Source organism: Serinus canaria, chromosome 14, assembly GCF_022539315.1.
Source record: "Serinus canaria isolate serCan28SL12 chromosome 14, serCan2020, whole genome shotgun sequence".
In the NCBI taxonomy this organism is placed as follows: domain Eukaryota; kingdom Metazoa; phylum Chordata; class Aves; order Passeriformes; family Fringillidae; genus Serinus; species Serinus canaria.
This window is the reverse complement of record NC_066328.1, coordinates 6,192,725-6,216,312: the sequence shown is the minus strand read 5'-3', so window position 1 is coordinate 6,216,312 and position 23,588 is coordinate 6,192,725. Positions and strand designations below refer to the sequence as shown.

Genomic DNA, 23,588 nt, shown 5'->3' with positions numbered 1-23,588 from the left:
CCCTTGCTGCCCTTAATCAGCAAAGTAGCAAGGCCTGCACTACATTACCAAAGCCATTATCATATTATATATATCACCAGCCAGCAAAGAGGAGGAAAAAGGGAATAGGTGGCAAGGGGTGGAGAGGTGGAGGGGGAGTTGTCTTTTCTTAATCTTTCTCTTCAGTAAAAAAAAAATTCTCTCCCTCTTCATGGCATTCCCCCCCCCCCCAAAAATCAACACTCATTTTAATATCCAAAACAGTCACTGATCACACTGAAACCACTCTAGGAAAAGTTGATTCTCAGCTGTGTCCTACAGTCCTAACAGCCTGGTCACGTGCTGTACCACAATAGTCATTAAATAGCAAGGCAGAGAGCACCTGGAAATCCTCTTCCACTAATCTGAGGATCACAGCTCAAGATTCCTTCTGTGGAGACTGACAGTGGGATGGCTCATAGTGAAGATGTGAGAGCTTAAGGCTGATCACCTGTGAGAATTCCTGGGGTTTCTAAAACAGCACATGGCACACAAGCCCGGGACAAACTTCCCATGAGGGCACTTTGTGCATCATCAGGACAGTGAATCAAATGACAGAGCACAAACTCAGTCCCTGCTCTGAGGATGCAGCAGTTAATGGAGCAGAGAACATCTAAAGAGATGGCAATTAGATCAGTTCATTCCACAATAGTTGTAACAACTTCCTGGAACAGTAATTAATACTATATTACTTCACATATTTTAGACTATTAATATGAAGTCACATAGAAATTATTACATCTGTGAACATGTATTTCTCATTAATAAATTGCATTATACAAACTTGGGATTAAAGTTTACTCCAGCAGTAGAATTTTGGGTATGGGATGCAGTGGGAAGAACAACAAGCTCTTTTAGGAGCCTATGGAATATAGGGCATTACAAACACAAAAAGCAAGAATCATTTAATAGTCAGGAATACATTATCTCCAAATTTATTTGCTTAGTAGCAGCATTACAGCAAAATTCCTCAATCTGCTAAGGCACTGATGCACTTAGAGGAAACCTGAACTTCACCTTCAAGCTATTCCTTTTTATTTCCTTTTTTATTTATTCTATTTGCTTGAAAATGCACAAGGAAGCACAAACATACTTGCTTCTCTTTAAAGACACTTGAAATACTGTATAATGAGAACATGAAGTATCACACAAACACAATATTTTTGTATTTAGATAAATCTTTAAAGGCTGTCTCTAAATGCAGATTACAGAGGGATCAGGTTTGTGCTTCAAAACACAAAACTATCAATGATGAGACTTTTTGTCATCTCTGTATCTGAAGACTGGGTTTAAACAAAAACACATCATGCAGGAAGTGCCAAAGCACTCAATACCATCAGAATCAGTGGGAGATGTTGCCAGCAACTGAAACAAAATTCTGAGCACTTTTCTGATTAGAACCCATGCTCAAAGGGGTAACATAGTAACTCATGAATATTGTAAGTGCATATTAATGACTTTCCTACTTATTACTTACAAAAATACACTAAAACGGGTAAGAGTTTAAGAAGTTGAGCACTCAAATTTTAAAAGCCCAGAGCTGACCATAACAGGCTTGCTCCTTCGCACTGCCTGCAATCAGGTAATTGCATATTGTTCTCACAGAGGACACCTGATGCATAGCACAGACAGTGCCTCAGGAAATGAATCACCCAAGACTTCAAGCACACCTTTAAGGACACTGCATCTGACCAAGGCATGGGAAATGTTCAGCACCCAATTTTAATGGCATGGAACCTTTTGTGCAATCACAATGCAATTAAAATACCAAGTGCAGAAGCAACCATGGGAAATCTGCTTGACAGTAGCAACAGGGCTGTGTAAAATACCATAGAAAAGTAGGGGGAAAAGTCTGACTTGGAAACAAAGACACACAAAAAGATCAAGTTCTCCGAGGCAGTTGAGTAGCACTGTGCCATCCTTCTCTAGATGGCATTTCAGAAGTTGGATTAAATTTAACTGCTTTCACTAGATCAAGAGACTGTATAAAAACACCTAATACAAACAGCCTCACAATTTTCCTTCAGCCAATCTATTCTCTGGCGTGCTTGCAGGAAGACTGAATAGCAAAATTTCAAAAGCAAACATCAAACAAACTACATTAAAGCTGAGGGGAAAAGTCCAGCATTTACTGACAAAAAGCAGCAACACTGCTGTTATCACTAAGCATGTGGACTGTTTACAATTTTGACTAAACTCTACCTTATGCAAGTTTAAAAATAAATATGTTCCCACAAGGCTAGCCCAGACTGATTTCACCCCTGTAACATAGCATAATATACCTTTTACAGGCTGAGCTAACCTGTAGTGGCAAGGCAGGTGTGTTGTGCTCCTTCATATGGAACACAAAATGGGGCTTTGATGAATTGAAAAGAAGATAAACAGCTTATCAAGTGAGCATACTGAGACTTTCTTTCTTTCATGACCCCAAAAAAGGCTCTCTGACCTTTTTCCTTCTGTTACTTTACCCACGTCAACCCTTGGAAAAGACCAAAATTTCACCTTTCCTGTTTGCATCTAGCTAGAAGCTGAAATTCACACAGCCTGGATAAACAAACACTTAAAATATACATAGTATAAACAGATCAAAGGTCTCATCTGTCCTTTAGATACAACCATTTCAGATTCATAATTATAGAAATCATATGCAAAAAAGCACAGACCAGAGCTCGTACTTCAGTAGATAAATATATACTTCAACTCTCTGATAACAAGCCACAGCACTTACAGCCCAATTCCCCATTGCTACAAATGAGGTAGGGTGTCATTTTTCTATTCTCTGTGGCCCCATGAGATTTTTCTGACATGTGAAAGCAAGTCTCACTCTTTTTTTTCCTAAACTTAAATTCAGTTTTTCAAATTTCATCATGCATCAGCATTCTTGCTCTATCTTCAAGTCAGATATCAAAGCCAGAGAGAGCTAAAGCTCCGCTACTGCTGAGTAGTACACAATAACTACTCCTTGTATGTTCAAGAGAACATTCCTATGTTTACATAGGAGCATGACTTTTCCCCTTTTTCCTGTAAAACCAGACTACATTGGCTAGCTGGTCTGACCTACAATACTTTCAAAATTATTTCTGCAATGCTACTGCCTCATTAGTTTTGTATTCATGGGCTTGAGTTCTGTGTCTTTAGTAAAAAGCATTACATTTCAGATAGTCTTGCTCATTTTGAATACTTTTCCAGTTTAGAGACAAGGACCAGAATCCATAAATCATCTTTGATAAAGCAACTGCAAGATCCAAATCTTGTACAGGGCATCCTGCTCGTTACTGTCAGAACCCATTCATGTTTTCCTTGTAAGACGACTGAAAACTACAAGGCACTTTTTCTCAATGAGCTACATAGTCACAGGTAGATTTCATTTAGAAAGTGCTTCATCTCTCAATGACCTCCTTTTCTCGTTCAGTACAAAGAGTAGCTATCAAGGTGGTTCTCATTTTTCTTGCAATAGCGGAACACTTAAAATGGAACAGGGAAATCAAATTTTTTATCCCTTGCCACCCTTCCAACTCTCCAGTGGCAAAGCTGGGAAAAAAACTATTCCACCTTCTGCAGCCAGCAGTAACACACTGTGGGGTTGTGGGGCTCCAGAACACGTTATAATTCCCAAGCTCAAAGCTTTCCTTCTGGAGCAGCTGCTGCGTCCTGCAGGCCAGGGCACACCGCGGCCCGAGCGCCGTGACTCACTGCTGACTATGGACCTCCCCACACACCCCGGAGCTGCGCCGCTCACGGTCCGGCACCAGCCCCTCGCCTCAGCCGCCACCAGGAAACAAACAAAGTTCTCCCTCACGAGGAATGTGGTATTTCTCGTATTTGTCACGCCTCGCACTCTACTCCATTGAAGACTCTGTGGCATTACTAAAAACAAAACAAACACGTATGGCAGCCCGAGAGTGTGACATTACATGACGAGCTACGTCCGCCCTGAAGACCTTCTCGGACGGAGAAGCCGGTTTCCGTGAGGCGAGCACCAAACCACAGAGCCTCCGACACCGGGAACTGCTCTGGGCGCTTTCCCCTTAGGAGAGCTGCGGCAAAACGCCCCGGCGAGGGCAGTGAGCGCCTGGGGAGCGTCGTCCGCCGAGCCGCCCTCCTCTCCCGGCCCCGCAGTTGTCTCCGAGGGAAACCTGCCCCCAGCAGCTCTGCGGACGGAGCCCGGCCACAACCGCCCCCTCGGAGTCCCCTCACAGCCCCGCCATCCTCCGCCCTCACCACCGCCCCGAGCCCGCGGCCGCCCCCCGCTCACTTGAGGTGGTCCAAGGAGTGGATGCTGCGGGCGGCCTTCCCGTGCCCGCCGCCCACCCAGCTGCGGGAGCGCCCGAACATGCTGGCGGCGGAAGACTACTCCGGCCCGCAGGCCCTACGGCCTCATAGCCCTGCGGGGCGAGCGGGCGACCGGCGGGCGGGGACCGGCCCGGAGCCTCGGCGGCGGAACCGGCGCGCACGGCGCATGCGCGGCCAGGGCACGCCGGAAAACGCCGGCCAGGCCCCACCCGCGGACTGCGAGTCCCAGGGAGCACCGCGGGGGGCGCGGCCAAGCACCACGTAGGCGGGGCGGGGCTTGTGCCGGGCGCGCTCTGGGGCCGGCTCGCTTAGAACAACATTAGAGAGTAAACAGAACACGAATCAGAAAAAAACCCCGACATTAAACGTGTGAGTGTACGTCCTAAATGCGTTGTAATTTGAGGTAAAATTTGGCCCCTGGAATTCCTTGTTCGGCTTCCATAACCCAAACGAAGTCGTTCTGTGGAGTCAAGTCCTGTGTTGCAAGACGCAGCGTCAGAAATTCAGCTGCTGGCATTTCCCTTGCTAAGGTTCTTCCAGTAAGTGTTTTAAATCGGCCTAAAAATTAAGGAAGAACAAAGAGAAGGGGACCCTTGACTGTCTTGACCTAGTTTTGGATTTTTAATTTTTTTTTTGCTTTAGCCAGAGAAACAAACTAAATCTATTTATATCTCAGTAAAAGCTGAAGAGTTTGTCAAGCAGTATCAAAAATGCACCGAATTTAAAATCCCGCCTTCGGTTATATTTTGGTATTGGTAAAGCCTTGGTCAGCAAAGAAACACCTGCACCGCAGCCGAGAGGAGCCCGGGCCCGCAGTGCTGCTCCAGGAGGGCCTCGGTCACGGCAGAGGTCGTGAAACAACTTCCAGGGGCGAAGGTACTGCCCAAGCCTGCCCACGCTGCCCCGGTCCGCAGGCTGCGGGCTGCAGCAGAGCTCGGCAGGCAGGAGAGCGCAGCCGAGGGTCGCGCAAGCGGCCACTGTCCCCTGCAGCTCCCGTACAGCCGCAGCGGGACCCCAGTGTCGGCAACGCGGCAGAGGCGCCGTAGCCCGTCACGACCGCCCCGCGCCAGCAGCAGCGCGGCGCTGGTAAACAACGGCGGCGTGCGGCGGGGCAGGCGCGGGGCGGGGAGCGAGGGGCGGGCGGGCGGCACGGTCCTGCCGCGCAGGCCGAGCTTGCTGGCAGGTGCTTCGAGCCGGGTTTCCAACGCGCCTGCGGACTCCTTCCGCAAAGTTTGCGGGCGGCAGGAGGAGGAGGAGGGAGCCGCGGCGGGACTGCAGTAGCCGGGTTGGAGATGCCGCTGAGCAGCCTCCTGCCAGCGGCGGGGCTGCGGCAGTGCCGCTGAACCCGCGCTGGCCGCTCGCCCGCCCGCCGGGCGCCTCTTCCTCCGGGAACTGAAGGGACCGAGCCGGCCGCTCCGCGCCCCTGCGGGGCTCGCCTCTTCCCGGAGTCCGGATCCGACTTCTCAGAGATTCTGCCCTTTGCTGCCACCGGGGCTGCGGCGTACAGTCCTGCCCCGCTCCCAGCTCCGCCGCTGCCGTCCGCCCCCCCGCGCCGGCCGGGCGGGTCGGTGCCCGCTGCCCCCGCAGCCCCCACGGCTGCATGACCGCCGCGGTCTCCGCACGTCTGGATTCGGTGGAGTCCTGGGCCTTCCATGCGCTGCTGGTGCTGCCCTATATGTTTTACGTGGGCTTGTTCTTTGTCAATGTGCTGATCCTGTACTATGCCTTCCTGATGGAGTACATCGTCCTCAATGTGGGCATCGTTTTCCTGCCCGAGGATATGGATCAGGCTCTGGTGGATCTGGGGATGCTTTCCGACCCTGGCTCCGTGCTCTACGAGACGGACAGCGAGCTGGATGTCTTTGACGGGTACTTGGAGTGACGCCCCAGGGCGCTCCAAAGCGACTGAGCTCAGCCGTCCCCTGGCCGGGGCAGGGGCCCGGCGTGCCCGCATGGCCACAGCTCGGGGACCGCCGCGGCCCCGGTGTGCGACCCCGTCGTGGCTCCTTCTGCGCAACATCGTCTCTTCCAAATGGCACCCGCCCCGCCGGAGCAGGGGCCAGAGGGGTAGCCGGGACCCGCTTCCGCCGGGCAGGCCCGCGGAGAGGCAGCGGGCTCGCCAGGGAAGTAAGTAATTCCTTACTGTCCGGCCGGGCACAGCGGGCACAGAGCGGGGACGCGCTCCGCCGCAGCTCCCGGCACGGGCGAGCACTGCGGGCAAAGCGCCGGGGCCCCCTCCGGCAGCGCCCGGGCGCCGGCGGGGACAGCGACCCTCTCCCCCGGGACTCATCCTCCGAGGCACTGCAGCTGTGCATGGGGGCTGCCTCTATAGCCGGGCAGCAACTTTGCTGATCCGGTCCTGAAAGCAGCCCTGAATCGAAACAAGCATCCCGGTTAACATTTATTACAATTCAGAGACCTTCCTCGAGCCAGAAATACATTTTAATTTGCTGCCCTTGGATAATGACAAACTACCCAGCTTACCATTTTAATTGTAGCACGAGGGTTTTGCTCAATCAGGTTTTTTTGTAGTTTTGAGTGACCCTAAAACTCTGGAAATGTAAGGATTTAGCATTTTAAAACACTGAGATGCATTTGGGAAGAAAAATCACTATTTCTAGCTAGGACTTTCTGTGCCAAATGTATGTTAATGAAAACATTCACAGTTTAAATTAAAATGTGTTAGCAAATCTGCCAGCAGATTTTTTTAGAAAATATTGTCTGTAAATCTAAAAACCAGTTCAGGATATCTTTATTTTTCTGTGTGAAATGATGGAAATAGGAAATTCAGTTATAAGGTTACAAGTATAAACTTGGTGACCACACTACACAAATACCAGTTAATATCAAACTATTTTAACCAGTCTTCTAATTTAACAAACCCAAACAAACTTTTCCTGTAGTTCTGTCCTTCATATAGGTTAAAATTATCTCCTGAATATTTCTAGTCAGATTCTGTTTAAAGCAATATTAGCTGATTTTGGTCAGTAATTTAGAAGGAAAAATTGGACATTTTTGGTGTTGGAGTAACATTGATTGCACAAACACAGCTGAACAAGGCATGGCCAAAGGCATGTGGGAGCCTAACGAGGGAGTGAACAGATTTTGTTGCTACTGAAGGAATCTCACTGCATATAGTCACTGCAAATGGAAATGTCTATGCCAACATTTGGTGGTCTATCCCAAGCAACTGGAAGATAATCACTTCTGTTAGAATAGAAAGTGTGGAGCAGAACAATCCTCCCCACAAAACACCACTGACTACTTTTGTGGTTGTCTTCTTCTTCAGCTAGACAAATAATACACGTTTTGTATTCTAGGAAAGAAATTCCTAAAAATTAATGGTAATTCAAGCAAAATCTTTGGTGCTAAAAACTGTATCAATTTTCGTCCCCAAAATACATTTCCCTAAACTCCAAATCTTAGTGCTCCAATTCTATTCAGTATAGGGATTAAAGATACCTTTTTTAAATCACTTTTTTTCTGTCTAGAATTTGTCTTGATGGGTTGTGTCTAGTGTTCAGGAAGACCTAAGGACAGCATAAGACACAATTTTCCTCAGTGGGAAAAAAAATTTCCTACTATACAAATATCATTTGATTTGAGCACATTCAGTTCAGTGTAGATTATTGGGCTCCTTAAAATGTTCTTTCTTATTAATAAGATAAGCAGCTCTGGAAATTTGATATTCCTTCATATGCAGAAGCCAAAATGCACAGGTTTTCTCAAAATTCAGAAATAAAGCTCCATTTTTACCCACCAGGAGATCAAGGAGTTCTGTACAGGTACCAGTTCCAGCCTTGATCTTTCATTTGGAATCTGTCAAGGATCTTTCATTTTGGAATCTGTCAAGGTAGGTGGTGGTTTCCACAGGACCAAATCACAAATCCCAAAAGTTTGATCAATTCTTAGGCAGCAAAAAATGTACTGTATTTCATCTATTTATATATTTAATTATACTTACAGACGTAGCAACCAGGCCACAAATTGCATAATTATTTAGCTACCAGGCAAAGACACAGTGTTACCACCATGATGAGGGATTTGAGTTCATATCCTCTTACAGGTTTCTTCACTGTTCTGTGCCATTCCTCCTCACCAGTTCTGTAGCAGCAAAGCAGGCAGAAGAAGGCCCTAATTTGGAGCTGTGTTTTCTCCTTTGGGAGCAGCACTAGGGCCCTGAAAGGAAAGATTTAGATTCTTGTGGTGCCTTGCCTACTGTGACCTGAGTTCTGTGTGAGTGTTAACCCCTGCCCTCCTGGCCTGGGAAGGTTTCCCTTGCCCCAAGAAGTGCTGAGGATTCACCAGACACTGCAGGAAGAATGGGTCTGTTTTGCCAGCAGTGATGAAGAATATGTAGGCCTACTCTTTGCATTAAAGAGCAGGGTTCTTCATGTGACTCACCAGTGATTTCTGAGAACAACCAGAGAGCTGTGATTATCCTGAGCTGAAACCTGCAGCATCCTCTGTGCCTGGGAGAGCTGTGCCTCCCACCCTGCGTGAGTGACGTGTGCCAGGAAAACATAGGGGGCAAATCCCAGGAGGCCCTTCTGCAGTATGAGGAAAGGCTAATTTAGATGTAAGAATAAAAGAACACATGGATCAGAACAGCTCTGTGCTCTCTGGCAGCAAACCCCTCACTTGAATACACTCAATAGAAGCAAAATTATGTTGAAGTTTCTGAGCAAAATTGGTGGCAGAGATTGAAGGCAGACAGATAAGTAAGGAGCTGAAAAATGTTTCCTGGCTTATTCAAATGAAGAAATTAATCTCTGTAAACTGAACAGAAATGAGCTTGTTTGTGTCATCTGCTGTTTTTGTGTGAGTGTGCCAGGTTATTTACTATATATTTGAAGCCCCCTAGAATAAGGTCATATGACTACTCTCATACTTTCATAAAATCAGATGTGACTCATCAGAAAGTGCTCCTATCAGAAAGAAAATGGGCAAAAGTAATCAATAATGAAAACTGACTGAATAAAACTGAATTTATGTAATCTTGCAGTACATGCTTTACCTGTATTTTTTCATAAGATGAATTATGATGAATATCTTCAGTGAGCAGAATCCAGCACTCAAAAACCTGTGACTCAGCACTTCCAGTGAATGCCAGCATCTAAATTCTGAATCAAAAAAACCCCAACATAGCTTAACTCTCCAGCTCATCAATATGGTGCCAATTAGAACTGCAGGCTCAGTGTCTGTGAGACAGCCACCCCCTGTGCCTGTGCTCTGAAGTGGAGATGTCCTGCAAAGGACAGATCAGAAGAATGATGTCACTAGCACTGTCAGGATACATTTAAATGTATCAGAATCTACTTCCTGACTTCTTTTCAGACTTTAAATATTAAAAATACTGAGCAGAGTGGTTTGTTACTTAATTTACCTTGCCATTTTTCACTGTTTTTCCCCTTTTAGTAGAGATTGCCAAGGTGATTTGTTGACTCCATGATACAGCTTATGGAGTTGTATCCATCTCCAGTACATCTGAGATGGCTGTTTTATGAGTTACAGTAGCAACAGGATTAAGAGCAATTGCTCTGATTTTTAGAACCATGTTTTGAATTTTAACTGTTACTAAAATTTATAGAAGTCCAGTGTTCAAACTCACCTGACAGCTCTGCTTTAAAGAAATGTGTACTTAACAGGAATTCCATTCTAGACAGAAGGAAGACAAAATCAAGGTTAATTGTTCAGCTGTCCATACAGACTCATTAACCACAGCCATGGACAGTTCTAAATGATTTTCTACCAAATGCATATATTTATATAATGCCAAGAGAGTAAGCAGATTTTTCATTTCCAAATGGGGCTGTTAATAATGTGAATTAAAACGAGGCACAGAAATTAGAGAGATGTTCAATTTTTGACAGACATAGTTTAGGCTTCAGTATTGCATGTGTTAAAAGCCTCAGCCCCAAGTAACTTTAAAGAATAATTTTTTAACAGTCTGTGGTTCTTTCCTATAAAAATCAAGCTTTCTGTAATAAACTTGCTTCAAGAGGTGGCAATAGCCAATTACTACTTTTAAGCTGTCAAAGGAATTAAGAAACAAATCCAATTTAATTCTTCATGTTTGTTTCCTCTCGAGGAGGGACAAAGTGACACTATAGTTCAACTAATAACTATAAATCCTAAAATAGAAGAAAAGAATAATTTGTTTAGAGACATTTAGTCTCTAACTCTTTGCATTTGCCCCTCATAATGATCCTAGCTTATAAGGAGTACAACTATCCCAAAGGATTAAATATGCACAAGTTGCTAAATCTTTGCAGTTGCTCAGGGAAACTGTCTTTCTTTTTACAGTTGAATTTTATTACTTTGGCTACAGATTAGGAAAGAAAAAATAGCTGAATAGTTTGAATTATGCTCTCTGAAGACACAAGCATGTGTCTAATATATGTGATGAAAAGGGCAAAGACAAATAGGAGCCACGTATGGGAAATAATGGTATAATGGAAAATGATGATGTGCACTGAGTGATGGATTGCTGGGGAGCCTCCAGGTCAGACCACGGACTTAAGGCTAAATACTCTTTTGCAGGGCCAGATAGAAGGACCCAAGGGTTGCTCAGGCAGTGGAGCCTAAATAGGCCATTAGAGCTGAAGCACTGCTGCAGAAAGTGAGGAAACAGAAAGCAGACAGTGTCAGGATGTGAAACAGAGTCACACCATGTGTCCTTAGCTCCAGCCTGCATTGTGAGGAACAGTAACTTCAAAGGCAGAATTAACAAAGATATTGTGACTGAGCTGTTAGTGCTAGAGTCATACTGCAACAGCCATACTGTTCAGTGCTTGCAGGTATGTTCTAGGCTATGGAAAGTTCTAATTCTGAGATTTAAAATATATTTTAAAATATTTTCTACCTCTTCATTTTCCAGTTTTCTGAAATTTTTGAAGTTTTCTGTTAAAAAATAGGTTCTCATGAAATTTGAGGGACAGATTTCTAATCTGAAAATTAGAAAGGCAGGATTGAATATCCTGGCCAATTGTATAATTTACACCCCATTTAATATCTGCCAAAACAAATTACAGTCTTGGACTAGCAGCCCTACAGCAGTGTTTGGAACTACCATTAGACAGCTTTACCCTTTGCTTTGGAGGCCCAATACATTTTGCTGTGCTATTTTTAAGTCAGCCTAGAATCTGATCTACAGTGCAGAATACTAACAACCACACAGAACTGTCTGCTCTAGATCAGTTTTTAGTTCCACTTGGAAAGCAATCAGATAAACATGAAATGAGTAACCTGGTAGAGCTGCTGGTCCCCCTTCTCATGTCCTCATTTTGAGAGACAGGATTTTGAGCAGTGTGTTCTGTTATCAGGTACTATAGCTGACAGACATTTGACAGAAATGCCTCTCTGGACACAAAAGTGCTTCTTGTTTCTGACCTAGTATCTGCAGTAAGTGGCACACTGGAATATGGGAAGTGTTGTGATGAGTCAGACCACGATCTCACAGCCCTGTGTTCCACCTCTGGGAGAGCTCATGTCCCTGACCAAAATCTGCATGCTGCTCTGTTCTTTCCCAGGCAAAATGCAGGATGTTGGATGTTGCTGCCCAGCCCTTTAGCAAATGTTTTCCAAACCCACCACTCTTTTCCCACTCTGTGTTATGAAATCCCTCTGGATTTCCTTCCTATCAATACATGATCTGAATACTTGAAAGAGCTTATTTTCTGCAGTCTGGAAGATTTCTCTATTCATCCTCTTTTTTGAGTCAGTAATGGTGATGAATAAAAATTGGTCCCTGGCATACTCTGCTACTGAGTTCTTTCCTACCAAGTTTTATTCTTTGCTTCCAATCTTTTAATCTGCTTTCAATCCATAAAAGAACCTTTCGCCTAGTCCTGTGTCAACCTGTTTGCTTTTGGCCTCCTGTGACACCTGTGTTAATGACACTACTGCTGTGTCTGTCCAAGCTCATGCAGAACGTGTGACATCAGATTTCATTCTTCATTCAAGCCCAGAAAGGGGAAGGAGGGAGGAGCTGTCCACTCAGAGATTTGCTGCACACAACACAGGAATGTCCTGAGCTACAGGCAGCCAAACAATCACCTCCTAATAGCAGTGGGATACTTTGAGTCAGTCAAGGCAAATAAGATAAACTGGGATAAAGCAATATAACAGTAATTTATTCTTGGCAGTAAGACCAAGAAGTTACCCCAAAATGTTCTTTAGCTCTGTTACTACTTACTTACCAGTGGATCCAAAATAGTTGGAACAATGCAACTCTGAAGTAGAAGAGAAGGTGACCAAAATCAGAGACTACATCAAATGTAGGCAATACTTAATTAACATGATGATCCAGACAATAAGAACACTCTAATGAACGGTATCTAGTCAAGATAATGCAGCCAGTTCAAACATCAGTTTTAATTAGTAGGTCTAATGATATCAAATCCGGATAAATAGGTTACCCCAGTGTATGCCACAGCTGTTTTTACTCTAAAGAACATCCCTAGTAATTGATGTGATGTACTGTGGTTCTTACTCTGACACTCCTCACACTGGTATCTTCATGGCTCTGTTAAAATTCCTAAGGACTGGTGTGCTCTGACATGAACAGAAACTGTGACATTGATTCTTCTGAAAGGTTGTGCAGGTCTTTACTTCTCAAAGAATTATTACCCATAGTCACAAAAGGGTTTGATTTAATTTTTTTTTTCTAGTAAGTCAACAACATTGTGCTGTATGCCACATACTCAGTGACTTTTCTGTTCATTTTAGGTATGGAGGGTTACTCTGTATTTATGTGTTTTCTTTTAAACAGATTCATTAAACACTTGAAATGGATTATGACCAGGCCAACGGATCAAGTCCTGGAAAGAAACTGTACTCTGAAATGTAGAGATGAAAATAAGGACAAGAGAACCAGAAGAAGAGTTGTCATCAGACCTTGTCAGTTGTGACTTCTCTTCACAGTCTTTGCCTCTTGTGTGTGCACTTACTGCAGTGATTCATGCACCATACTGGGCTTCCATAGGTAATTCTGGGATGGACTGTATGAAAAAATAAGATAAACTATGTTCTATTGTAACAGAAAATCAAGAGGTTACCCAGATTTGATAAACTTTTGAATGAACACCATGTCACCCAAATGGACACACTCTACATATAGCTTAAGTCAGTTTTACAATCACATGTTGAAAATTCTACCAGCCAGTAGTTCAAAAGCAGTGCTTTCTCAGGGGAAAATATGCAGGAGTGACTGAAGGAGGTTCTGTTCAGGGAGTATAATGGCAAGAACTGTGCTAGTAAGATATTTTATTTAAAAAAAGAGTTTTGAAATAGATCAGAGAGTGAATTTTATATAAGTCAGGTGGATTCATTATTTAACACAGGATACTTTGCAGATTGTTTAAGCTCAAGTTCCTATGTACAGATGTGAAAGCAATACAATAAAGACTGACCTTTTCCATGAAAAATTAAGCAGTTGTGTTGGAGTTGTTCTTCTTCAGTTTGAAAAGAAAATAATTGAAATGTGCTTTCAAGGAAATTCCAGTTTTCCTGCAGGTACCTGCAAGTAGTTCCAGATTGCTGAGATGGCCAGCAGGTAGAAATCCTTCTCATGAGCAGCTACTTAAAAAATCAGACCTGAACTGAAACATCAGGCACTGTGTGTGGGGAAGGGGGGGGGTAACCCACATATTATTAGGGCAGCCATTAGACTGGTTTTGTTTTATTGTCATTATACTTTTTAGAAAAGTCTGATTTTTGTAACTCTGTAATTTTTAAACCAAGTTGATGTATCAAGAACATTTTGGATAAAGCAGAATTGAAAACAATTCTGCTGACACTCTCTGCATGATGTCTGTCCTCTGCAGTCTGTCTCTGCCATCTGCTCCCAGCGTGGGGTCTCTGCTGCAGCCAGATGGTGTCAGGAGTCTCTTTTCAGCCAGTATGAGGGAACAAGAGGGTGATGGCTTAGATCCCCCAGGAAACAATGACAAACTTGTGTATCCTGATACTCCCAGTGTGTTGCATTCAAATAGCACATTTTAGCTTCTAGGCAGTAAAAATTAGCTCCCAGTTCCCAAAATTCTGTGCTCCAAATGCAATTTTCAGCTGCTCCTGCAGGAGGGAAGCACTGACACCAAACCAAATAGCATTTCTCCAAGATAGGTTTCATCAGGTGCAGTTCAGGACCTTTAAACACTGACAAGTGTTTTGTTCCACACAGTCCCTGAACAGCAATTCAGAAATAAAGTCACTTAGGGCACAATATTCTAACACACAAAGATACATTTAGGGAAGACAAGTCCCCATTTAGGCACCTATAGAAAGAATAACCAAGTTTACAAACTTGTCAAGCTCATTTGGTAATAAAACAGTAAAGGTTCAATTTTGCTACTGCAGGGGGCTTTCCTGCTGCCTCTATAATTATTAATTCAGAGTGTTCATAGAAGTGGCTTCACTAGTTTTTCAGGGTCCCACAAAGGCCTTTTTAAGAACATGGTTCAGTTTGTCACTATTGGTACTTGCTGCAGTACCTAGGAGTTGGTGATAAACTCTCTGCAGTGGGTTTGTGCCACACAGTGCACAATAAAACAATTCAAATTTCCCTGAGTCAGTCACTTTGGAGATTCTGAATCTTAGACCAAGATTTCTGATTTTTCAGAACAGTTCAGCTTCATGCATTTAAAGGATGGGGAGAGTATTATTGGCTCTGACTACCACGGTAACACAATCCTTGGCATTTTAGCAAGGCTTCTTTGACAACAGAAAGAGATGGACATAAAGAGAGCAGCATTTTTCTAATCTTTAAAGATTTTTTTAGAAGAGATTTGATCACAACAGCTTCTTAGAGAGTAGCCAGTGAATTCAGTTTCTATACACAAGGCACTCATTTGACAAAAACATTTTGGAGGAGCTTGGTGCCATAAGAATATCCAGACTTTCAACCCAGATAAAGTTTAGAACTTTTAACTGCAAAGATTGGGAAAGGATGAAACCCCCTTTTTGCTTTTATTAGCGGGTGGCCTCAGCCAGCACATTTGTATCTCCTCATCCTGAACTTACAGTCTGTCAGTTGGACTTGCAAGAACTTGCTCCTGTTAAGAAAGAATTATTTCTCCATTTCCAGCCCACTGAACTGTTCTATCCACACACAGTGCTTTCTATTAACCTGCAATACAAAGCCCCAAACCTGTTACTGTGGCAGAAGCCAGCAGTTGCTGTGTGATTTCATAGTGTTTCAAAGAGAAAAATCAAAATTTCAATGGGTACTAGAAGGTACTGTTAAACAGAATAGTTACTTTTATTAATACTTTAAAAAAAATGTGTAAAGACAACCAAAACACTGTACCAAAATTTACAATCTGTACATTATAAACATACATTCCCACTAACTCAGAGAACAGCAGTACACCCAACATGATTTCAGTAGTCCAGACAGCATTCTGTAACATTCAGCTGCCTGTGGAATATTTAGCACATTCTCAGACTCAGTCATGGTAAAGTGCAGCTGCAGAATATATCCCTAAAGGTGCATTTGTCATCCAAAGCTTAGCTAGGAGAGGTCAAGACAAGGGCTCACCATGGATGTGCATGGCTGGAGTGCCACAGGCTGATGGGAATATCACACCACATTTGCCTCAAACTACCTCCCATTCAAGCAGCTCCAAGAGGAGAGGATAAATAAGATTTTTTACCCATGGCTCTGGCCATAGTTTGGCTACAGAGAAGAACCATGCAGTTAAGAAAAATTCTAATTATAATCATATTCTCCACAGAGTTTTTCCTCCTTGCTCTCTCTGTTTCTTTGCTCATTATGTCTGATTCCCTGCTCTCAGAAACAACAAACAGACCTTCCTTTCTCCCTTCTTTCTTTAACTTGTCCACTCTCTTTAAGTTGTTCACATCCCTACTGTCAAGATTCTGCAGGCACTGAAACTTAAGCAGAGGAGTAGAACTTGCTGGAAAGAAAATGAATGTTGTGCTTTTGAACTGTTTAAATCTGTGGATTTTTAAAGATCAAGAAACAGAGTATTTGAGAGGTTAGCTGAGAGATTCTAGTTTGCACAGATCCTTGGGTCAGTATTGTCAGTGCTTCCTAGCAGAAGAGATTTCAAAGAGGTTGTTGAACTAACCCTGAGCTAACTGTAGTAAAGACTGCCGAATTTGTAGCATTTTGAGCATTCCTAGCTTTTTCCATCCCTTTTTGTTGTTCAGTCTCAGTCTGTATGTGGATGGGAAGCCAGAATGGTGCTCCTGACCTGACAATTGCCTCTGCACAATTTTAAGTTCTCTTCATGTTTACAGAGCAGAAATAAAAGAATATAAGAGACAAATGGTTTGCTGTTGCAGTAAGCTGGATGAATATTTGGGCTACATAGGACTGAGACCAGCAGCATGGACATGAGAGTGCTTTGAGATGTGCTTTTGTCTGATTGCCTGGTTACTCATAACTCTGAACCAGAAGGCCACATAAACCACACACAGTAGTGATATCACTGTCAAGTATAAAACTGGTGCTTGTAAACATTTATGCTGCCAGCTGCATTTAAGAAATTAAATACCAATCCAGGTATATGAATTCAGAGTTCTCATTCGAGACAAAGTAAAAACCTTCAAAGATTGAGGATTTGTGTGCAATAAGCTAGCTATTTTTATCTATTTGGATTTCTGCAATAATGTTAGAAGAATCCTTCACAGCTTTTCACTTTCAATTCCTTTCTTCTCATTACCTCTTTTTTTTTTCCCCAATCTTTTTGAAGGTTTCTGTAACAAGTCATAGAAGATATATTTCTATCCCTCAAGGCAACCCTGATTATTATGAAGAAAAGAGCAACTTCTAGATTGTGTGGATAATCTTATCAGAATTTTCTAGGGCTGATGACTCTCTTTTATGCTCCTCACCTCCTCACCCTAGTGCTTCCAATCAGTCCATACAGTCAGGTGAAATCTCTAATACTGAGCTTTGGAAGTAATCATCAGAGCAAATTTGATGGCAGTTACCACTGGCACCATGAAATAAACAATCAGATTTGATCTTTCAGTGCTTCAGATGTTGCAGGTTGAGCAGCTTTTAGTTTGCTCTTTGATGACTTGGAATTTTATACTCACAACATCCTTGTGGTTCTTGGTCTCCTTTAATGGCAGTCACAGTATCCAGATGCTCTTTTATCTTTGATGTTGCTTAACTTTTACTACTTAAGTAGAAATACAGTTGGGTCTTTGAACAGCATTTTAAAACTCTATAATTCACCCAATTTAAGCATTGCTTAGGAACTGAAATGTGATTTTTTTGCAACAAACATGAGAACACCGATTCATAAAGCAGCAAGAAGACAGGAAAGCACAGAGGACACCCTCCCCTCTTCTTTATGACACCTGTGAAATGATGAAAACAGAGCATTAGATGTACACCCATCAGATTAACCTGCATTAGGATTACAAAAATCATGGATTTAATGAGCTCTGTAAACAGACAACAGTGGCTGATGAATGGTTCAAGGCTGGGAGAGAGGACCCAGAGTTCCTGCTGCTATTTATCCTCAGAGCTAATGCAGGTTTCCTCACAGTGATCATATCCCTAGTGTCTCCCTTCTCAGGATGGTAGGGTTGTTCAACAGGACAAAGATTTAGCTGACTGTAGGCTAGTAAGGAGCACCACAATTTTTCACTGCTGCTGTAAAAAGCTGGTCTGTGAAGCTGCTGTGGCACCTGAACCTTCCACAACTGTAGCCAGGTCAGTGCCATACAGACAGCCCAGTCTACATCTGGAGATTGCTGCCCTGAGAGCAGGAGTCATGCACAAGCTTGGCTCACTGTGTGATCCATGCAGCCAGCCCATGGCCAGGCCCATTCAAAGCATGGCTCTGCAGCTGGTGATCAGACTGCAGTTGGCTTCCTGGCCTTCTAAAGAAAGCTGGAGGACATCTGATATCTGGCTTGACTCTGGCATCTCATTCTTCACTAGGATCATGTAACTGATGCAACATGCATAATATATTTTTTAAGAGCAAGAGGAAGCACATAGCAGAAAACTGGGAACAGAAATCCTACACAAACTCCCCAGCATCCCGTGCTGGCTGCAGCTCCTTCAGTCCAGGACCATCAAGGCATCAGATCCTGGTAATCATTGACAAACTTATTAAATTCTTCAAATGCAATTACTTCAAGGATCCTGGAAACTGTGCAGGCAATGAAGTAAAAGAGGCTGCCAGTGTCTAAACCACACAATGACACTGAGAACAAGGAATGTAGGAGGGAGTGTTTTGCTCTGAGTACAGTACAGGTACAGCTGCACAGTCAGACAAGCAGCTGTTGAGGATTTGTATTCAACAAAGGAAAAGTGAAAGGACTTACTAAAAGTCAACACAAAACAAGTTCTGAGGAGTACAGAACTCATCTATTAAACATGAGAAGCACACAGAGCTTTAGTTTTCCCCAACAGAAATGAGAAGGTAAGCAGGGCAGCTGCCAGTCACTGAACTGGGCTGGACTGGGAGTTCTAGAGGTCCATTTTTCTTAATAAAGCACTTGCAGTCTGCTAGTGCAGGTCCAGGGAGGTGGGGGTGCAAGGTGAGTGCAGGGAAAGGGGGCCTGATGTGACACTGACTGGTGCACTCTAGGGCACCATCTCCAAACTTGCCCCTGGACACTTGGATGCTGTTACCGTGCCTGCTGCCAGTGAGCCTGGAATCAACAGCTCCCACAGAAACAAACCTGGTTGTCTCAGGGAGCCAAGGTTTCTTACCTTTCTGGAATCCTCTAAATCTACACACTGATCCTGGAGTCCAGCTGGTGAAGGTGTTCAAGAACTCCATAGGGAATGGTGGGATTCCACATCCTGTAAGGGCAAATTCAGAAAGGAAAGAGATTTTAAGAAGTGTAGTTTGTTTTACCTTCTTTTGGTGTGCTTGATGTGTTTGTGCCTTTTTTTGGTTGTTGTTACTGTTGGGTTGTGGTTGTTTTTTTTTTTTTAAGTTGTCCTTCCTTTTGACTATCACGCTATGAAAGTATGTAAGCTATGGAGCAAGGGAAAATGCATTTCGACTTAGAAAAAAGCACTTCAGTACTCCACAATATTGTTGACTCTGGTTACAGGACACAACTGCACTGCTGTCTCTGTAACATTTTTTAACCTTCCATCAAACTCCCTTGCTCTGAATGTGTACTGGTAGCTTCAGTCTATTTAACCTCTAATAATGGCTGCTCATTGTTTATCCCTCAAACACAAGTGGTGCAGCACAGAGTAGGTCTGGTTCTCTGGGAGGGTAGAAAATTAACATAGGGAGGCTCAGTGAAAACTGTTTCACTCAAGACAAGCTCAGTTGAATGGGACCACTGGAACTAATGCAGCTGAAACCAGAGACATTTTTTAACATCTCTGCTTTTGTATTTTGCTGATGTCTTCGTTTGTGCCTCTTTTAAATCTGACAAACACAGAAGGCAGCTTTAGCATGATTGCTAACCCAGTTTTACAGGATGAAGGTACAGCAAACAGCCTGTCAAGAGACTTACACCAGGTTCTTCATATGGGGACATTTTCGTAGGCTGTCAGTCAGCTGCTGGGCTCCAACACCAGTTATTTTGTTATACTGAACACTGAGGAATAAAAACAACTTTGTTAATCCAAATCAAATGGTGTAATGAAACATTTTATTCAAAATAAAAAATACTATATAGGTTAATCTGCAGAGGGGATAAGAAAGAAAAAGGAAAAATCCCAAAATGGATTGTCTATATTCAAAAAACCTGTAATAATATACTCAGAAGGTTGAATGGAACTTCATTATGTTAATTCATCTGAGAGATTCCTTTTTCCATGTTCCTGAGGTCATTCTCTAGCTCCCCCATGAGCCTGTTCTCCCACCTTAATACCAGTATTTCTGGGTTTATGGTGAACTGTTCCTTAATCCTTTCTAATCACTGACTGTCTGGACTCTGCAGAAGAACATTTCCCCTGTGAAATTTTCCCAAAATCTTCCTCAGTTTTTGGCTGCTCTAAAACCAACCATGGAACATTTGTATTTTCAGTCTCCAATGAACTAAGCTTTCCTGGGCCATCTCAAACATTTCATACTCACTCTAGCACTCTTAAAGATGTCATTGCAGGAAGAACCTTTGCCAGATTTTCTGCTCCAAAATCACAAATGTTGTTATTGTACAAGCTGCAAAAAACCAAACCAGAAGTATCACAATTGAATAATGGATAATGTACACAGATCAAGGGTTTTCAAATATGGTAAGTACATCTTAACTTTCATTTTATCCTCATTTGCAGGTAAAGTTTAAAACACACATTCATATTTCCTGTATCAAGTAAGGCAAATGGTCACATCCTTCTTCACCTAGCACAGGTACAGCAAAAAAGCTCTAGATTCTATTCTATGGATACTAAGAATATTTCTGTCCACACAGATCAAATTAAAAATCTGCCCAAAAAAATCAAGCTTAAAGATTTGGAGTACAGCATTCAAAAAACTTCCACATCACCAAACTACTCCAGAACTGCACACCAGGGTTTCTTACATTCCCTGCTTCCCTCAGGCCTGTGCCAGATATCCCAGTGCACTGGGATGGACCATGGTCCCTGTATCAGCAAACACAGACAGCTTTGGGTTTGCAGCAGATGTGGTGCACATCTGTGCAGGGCATGATTCATAAGTGGGTATTATGGACTGGATTTAAACATCAGCCCAGTCCTTGCTCTATTCCCAGACATCCTTCTGTATGTCTGTCATACTTCTTCACCTCTTCTTTCTGAAGACTTCATGCAAAAATGAAGTGAAAAGCTTGGCTGCTGCACAGTGTTACCTCTTTGTTCCCTGTTCAGTAGTTTCTGACAGAGAGAGCAAGGTATGTTTTCAAAACAACTCAACAGGATACAACTACTCACCTTAGTGTTTTTAAGGAGGACAAGGAAGGGAGAGCTGCAGCGAGCCTCTCTGCACCCAGGTCTGTTATTTTATTCTGTGATAAACTACAGTAAGTGAGATCACTTTGTTAGTCGAGTACATTTATTCTAATTTATTACAATGTGGGATAAATTAATTTTCAATTTTTAAAAAATATAATTTGGACAGTCTGTTTATACCAAATGCAGAGAAAACGGCAAGATAGAGCCCTTGAAGAGAAGTCAGGAAGGATTAATCTATTCGTCTAATGAATGTACTGATTAAGTATCTCACAGGCTCATTGGTCTTCCATGCCCACGGGATAGTTTTGCCCATAATTGTTAACAGACAGTCCCTTAAGTCTCTAGGTTTAATATGTTCTGAAAATTTCCCTGAACCGTTAACCTTACTTTAATGTTACTTTAATGCACTTACTTTAATGTTTCCAGTGATGTCAGGGATGGAAAGACTTCAGATAGACTCTTTGCTCCTTCATCTCCTATGCCATTTTCACTCAGAGCATCAAGGCTGTGTGATGACAAAGAGAGAATTAGCTTCCCTTTTAATCTAAATTTTTGTGGTCTATTCACCTCAGAGACCATTCTGTCTATCTTGAAAAGCTTCTCTGCAGTAGCCTCAATCAACATGAAGCATCACACAAATTACAGCTTCTCTAATAAGCAGCTTTCTGCTGCCCAAATTTAAAGCATAAGAATTTTTTTTTACTAGTTGAATGCCCTGACCCATTTCTTTTGATATGCAAGATTATTAAAATAGTTATGAAATAACTGTGCTCCAGCTAAGCGGAAAGGAGATTTCCCGTGCACACAAAAATACAGAACTGACAAAATCCAGCAGAGGCTGTAAATTCTTGACTAAACTGCTCTTTCTCCAGAGAGGGAGTATTAAAAATGAAGTTTACCTCATATCTAGTCAGACACTGGAATCTCAGATACTGGATCCCTTTCTAATCTGACAGATAATGCTGGGATATATTTGATATATTTCATATTTTATTGCTTTCCTGAAATATGAAAAGGCCAGCTAGAATACAGACAAATGGCCAATGGGCTGTGTAAAGCCAAAGGCCCTCCCACAAGCCAGGAACCTCCCCACAGGTGCCATGCAAACCCTGACTACTGCTGGTACATTTGTTTCCAGAGTAAAGAAGCTTAAAACTAAGAGAGGGTTGGTTTGTCATGGATGTTCTGGAGCTCCAGTGAAGTCAGAAGTCACTGCAGGCAGTTGGTCAGTGTTGGGGCAGGAAGGGGGGGGCCCAGGGGCTCTGTACTGAACCTTTACCCACCCAGGAACACCCCAGGAAGGGACTGAGGGTTCTGAACAAACCAACACCAGGTGTCTCAAGGGAGGATGGGGAGTGTCAGCTTTTACACTGCTGTTACAGTTTGGGAATGTTTCTGCTGGTCAGTTTGGTCATCAAACAAGGAGTCTTGTTGGCAAATAAAATGTTTCTTGGGTACAAGAGCTTCTCCATCATCAAGGGCTGCTGAGGAGAAATGTTAGCAAAGTTAATCTTTAGTAGAACTCACTCTAAATGCTGAAGTGATGGAAATGCTGCAAGAATTTTCACGAGTTTTAGCAATCCCTGAAGGCCACATGCTGGACCCAGCCTGGAAGAAAATACAGACATGCCGCAGGTTTTTCACATGCTCACAAGCAGCAAAACTCAGGAATTTTTGAGTTCTTTCCCTGCAGCCCCCAATGCAAGCTAGTTTACACTCCTCAGAAGCAGCCATTCCCTACCACCTGAACCCAGGAATTCTGCTGTGAAGCCTCCAGATGAGGACCAACATAACTAAGGTCAGGCAGGACAGAGCTTGCACAGCAGCACTGGGACATTCGCCACTTTTTGTTTCTCTCTGCAAGATTTATCTCACTTGTTTTATATTCTGTATTTCTGTTCTCTATCTTTTTCAGGTTTTTCACTGTAAGTTTGATCTTGAGATAAAATACATATCGATCTCAGTATAACTGAGAAATGGAAACAAAGTTATTTCCCCCCAGCTAATAACAATTCAGTCTAACTTGAGATCAACATTTTACTGCAGCTTAAAGCATAAATTGCACTTCTATATTCATGCTCCAAGCATTTGTCTCTCATATCCTATTTGGAGTTTCTTTGGTATCAAAACAAGTTCAGTTATTTTAAAAGGATTAGCATTTTAAACAAAATTTAAATAAAGGCAAATAGGAAGAGTAAATTAGAAGAGAAAGCAGCATAAAATCAGAAGCACAGCTGTGCCAGGTTGGGTTAGATTTACAGAGCAGGAAACAGGTGAGAACACCTGATGAGAATTCTCCATTGCACTGCTACAGTTTCTGCCCAAACAAATTCACAAGCTATGGCAAGATATTTGGAGCAATAGAATAGCCTTGGAGGCTGCTTACAGTTTTGGGGGAAAAAAGTGT

The 23,588-nt window shown here is 43.0% G+C and overlaps 3 protein-coding genes across 11 annotated transcripts in view; 1 reads left to right on the top strand and 2 right to left on the bottom strand.

The window, feature by feature from the left end:
* Window positions 1–4,479, bottom strand: part of CLEC16A (C-type lectin domain containing 16A) — a 59,399-nt gene extending 54,920 nt beyond the window's left edge. For 5 of the 7 annotated variants that reach the window (XR_007778799.1, XM_009091936.4, XM_050979963.1 and 2 more), the window contains exon 1: window positions 4,274–4,478. Coding sequence is in view for 6 of the 7 variants with exons in the window: in XM_009091936.4 (XP_009090184.1) it covers window positions 4,274–4,353 (80 nt within the window). In the remaining variant the exon portion in view is untranslated. Of the gene's footprint in view, window positions 1–4,273 lie in introns of all 7 variants that reach the window. The other 2 variants (XM_050979967.1, XM_050979966.1) reach the window with 1 other exon arrangement.
* A 1,309-nt stretch (window positions 4,480–5,788) lies between these two features.
* On the top strand, window positions 5,789–13,743 carry DEXI (Dexi homolog). 2 transcript variants are annotated; one of them, XM_050979970.1, is made up of 3 exons: window positions 5,789–6,438; window positions 8,075–8,164; window positions 13,085–13,743. In XM_050979970.1, exon 1 carries the CDS (start codon window positions 5,912–5,914, stop codon window positions 6,191–6,193), a length of 282 nt encoding a protein of 93 aa, XP_050835927.1. In that variant the 5' UTR covers window positions 5,789–5,911; the 3' UTR covers window positions 6,194–6,438; window positions 8,075–8,164; window positions 13,085–13,743. The 2 variants fall into 2 exon arrangements, with proteins under 2 accessions (XP_050835927.1, XP_050835925.1); XM_050979968.1 differs by lacking the exon at window positions 8,075–8,164.
* Window positions 13,744–15,547: 1,804 nt separating this feature from the next.
* The window catches only part of CIITA (class II major histocompatibility complex transactivator), a 32,864-nt gene continuing 24,823 nt past the window's right edge, over window positions 15,548–23,588 (bottom strand). For both annotated transcript variants that reach the window (XM_050980230.1, XM_050980231.1), the window contains exons 14-20: window positions 22,709–22,789; window positions 21,594–21,686; window positions 21,161–21,244; window positions 20,349–20,432; window positions 19,783–19,866; window positions 19,016–19,108; window positions 15,548–17,646 (exon numbers count right to left, since the gene is read on the bottom strand). In XM_050980230.1, coding sequence (XP_050836187.1) covers window positions 19,036–19,108; window positions 19,783–19,866; window positions 20,349–20,432; window positions 21,161–21,244; window positions 21,594–21,686; window positions 22,709–22,789 — 499 coding nt within the window. In that variant the 3' untranslated portion in view covers window positions 15,548–17,646; window positions 19,016–19,035. The remainder of the gene's footprint in view (window positions 17,647–19,015; window positions 19,109–19,782; window positions 19,867–20,348; window positions 20,433–21,160; window positions 21,245–21,593; window positions 21,687–22,708; window positions 22,790–23,588) is intronic.

Excerpts from the sequence above, each read along its gene's own strand:
- DEXI (XM_050979968.1), top strand. The coding sequence starts at position 5,912 with ATGACCGCCGCGGTCTCCGCACGTCTGGATTCGGTGGAGTCCTGGGCC.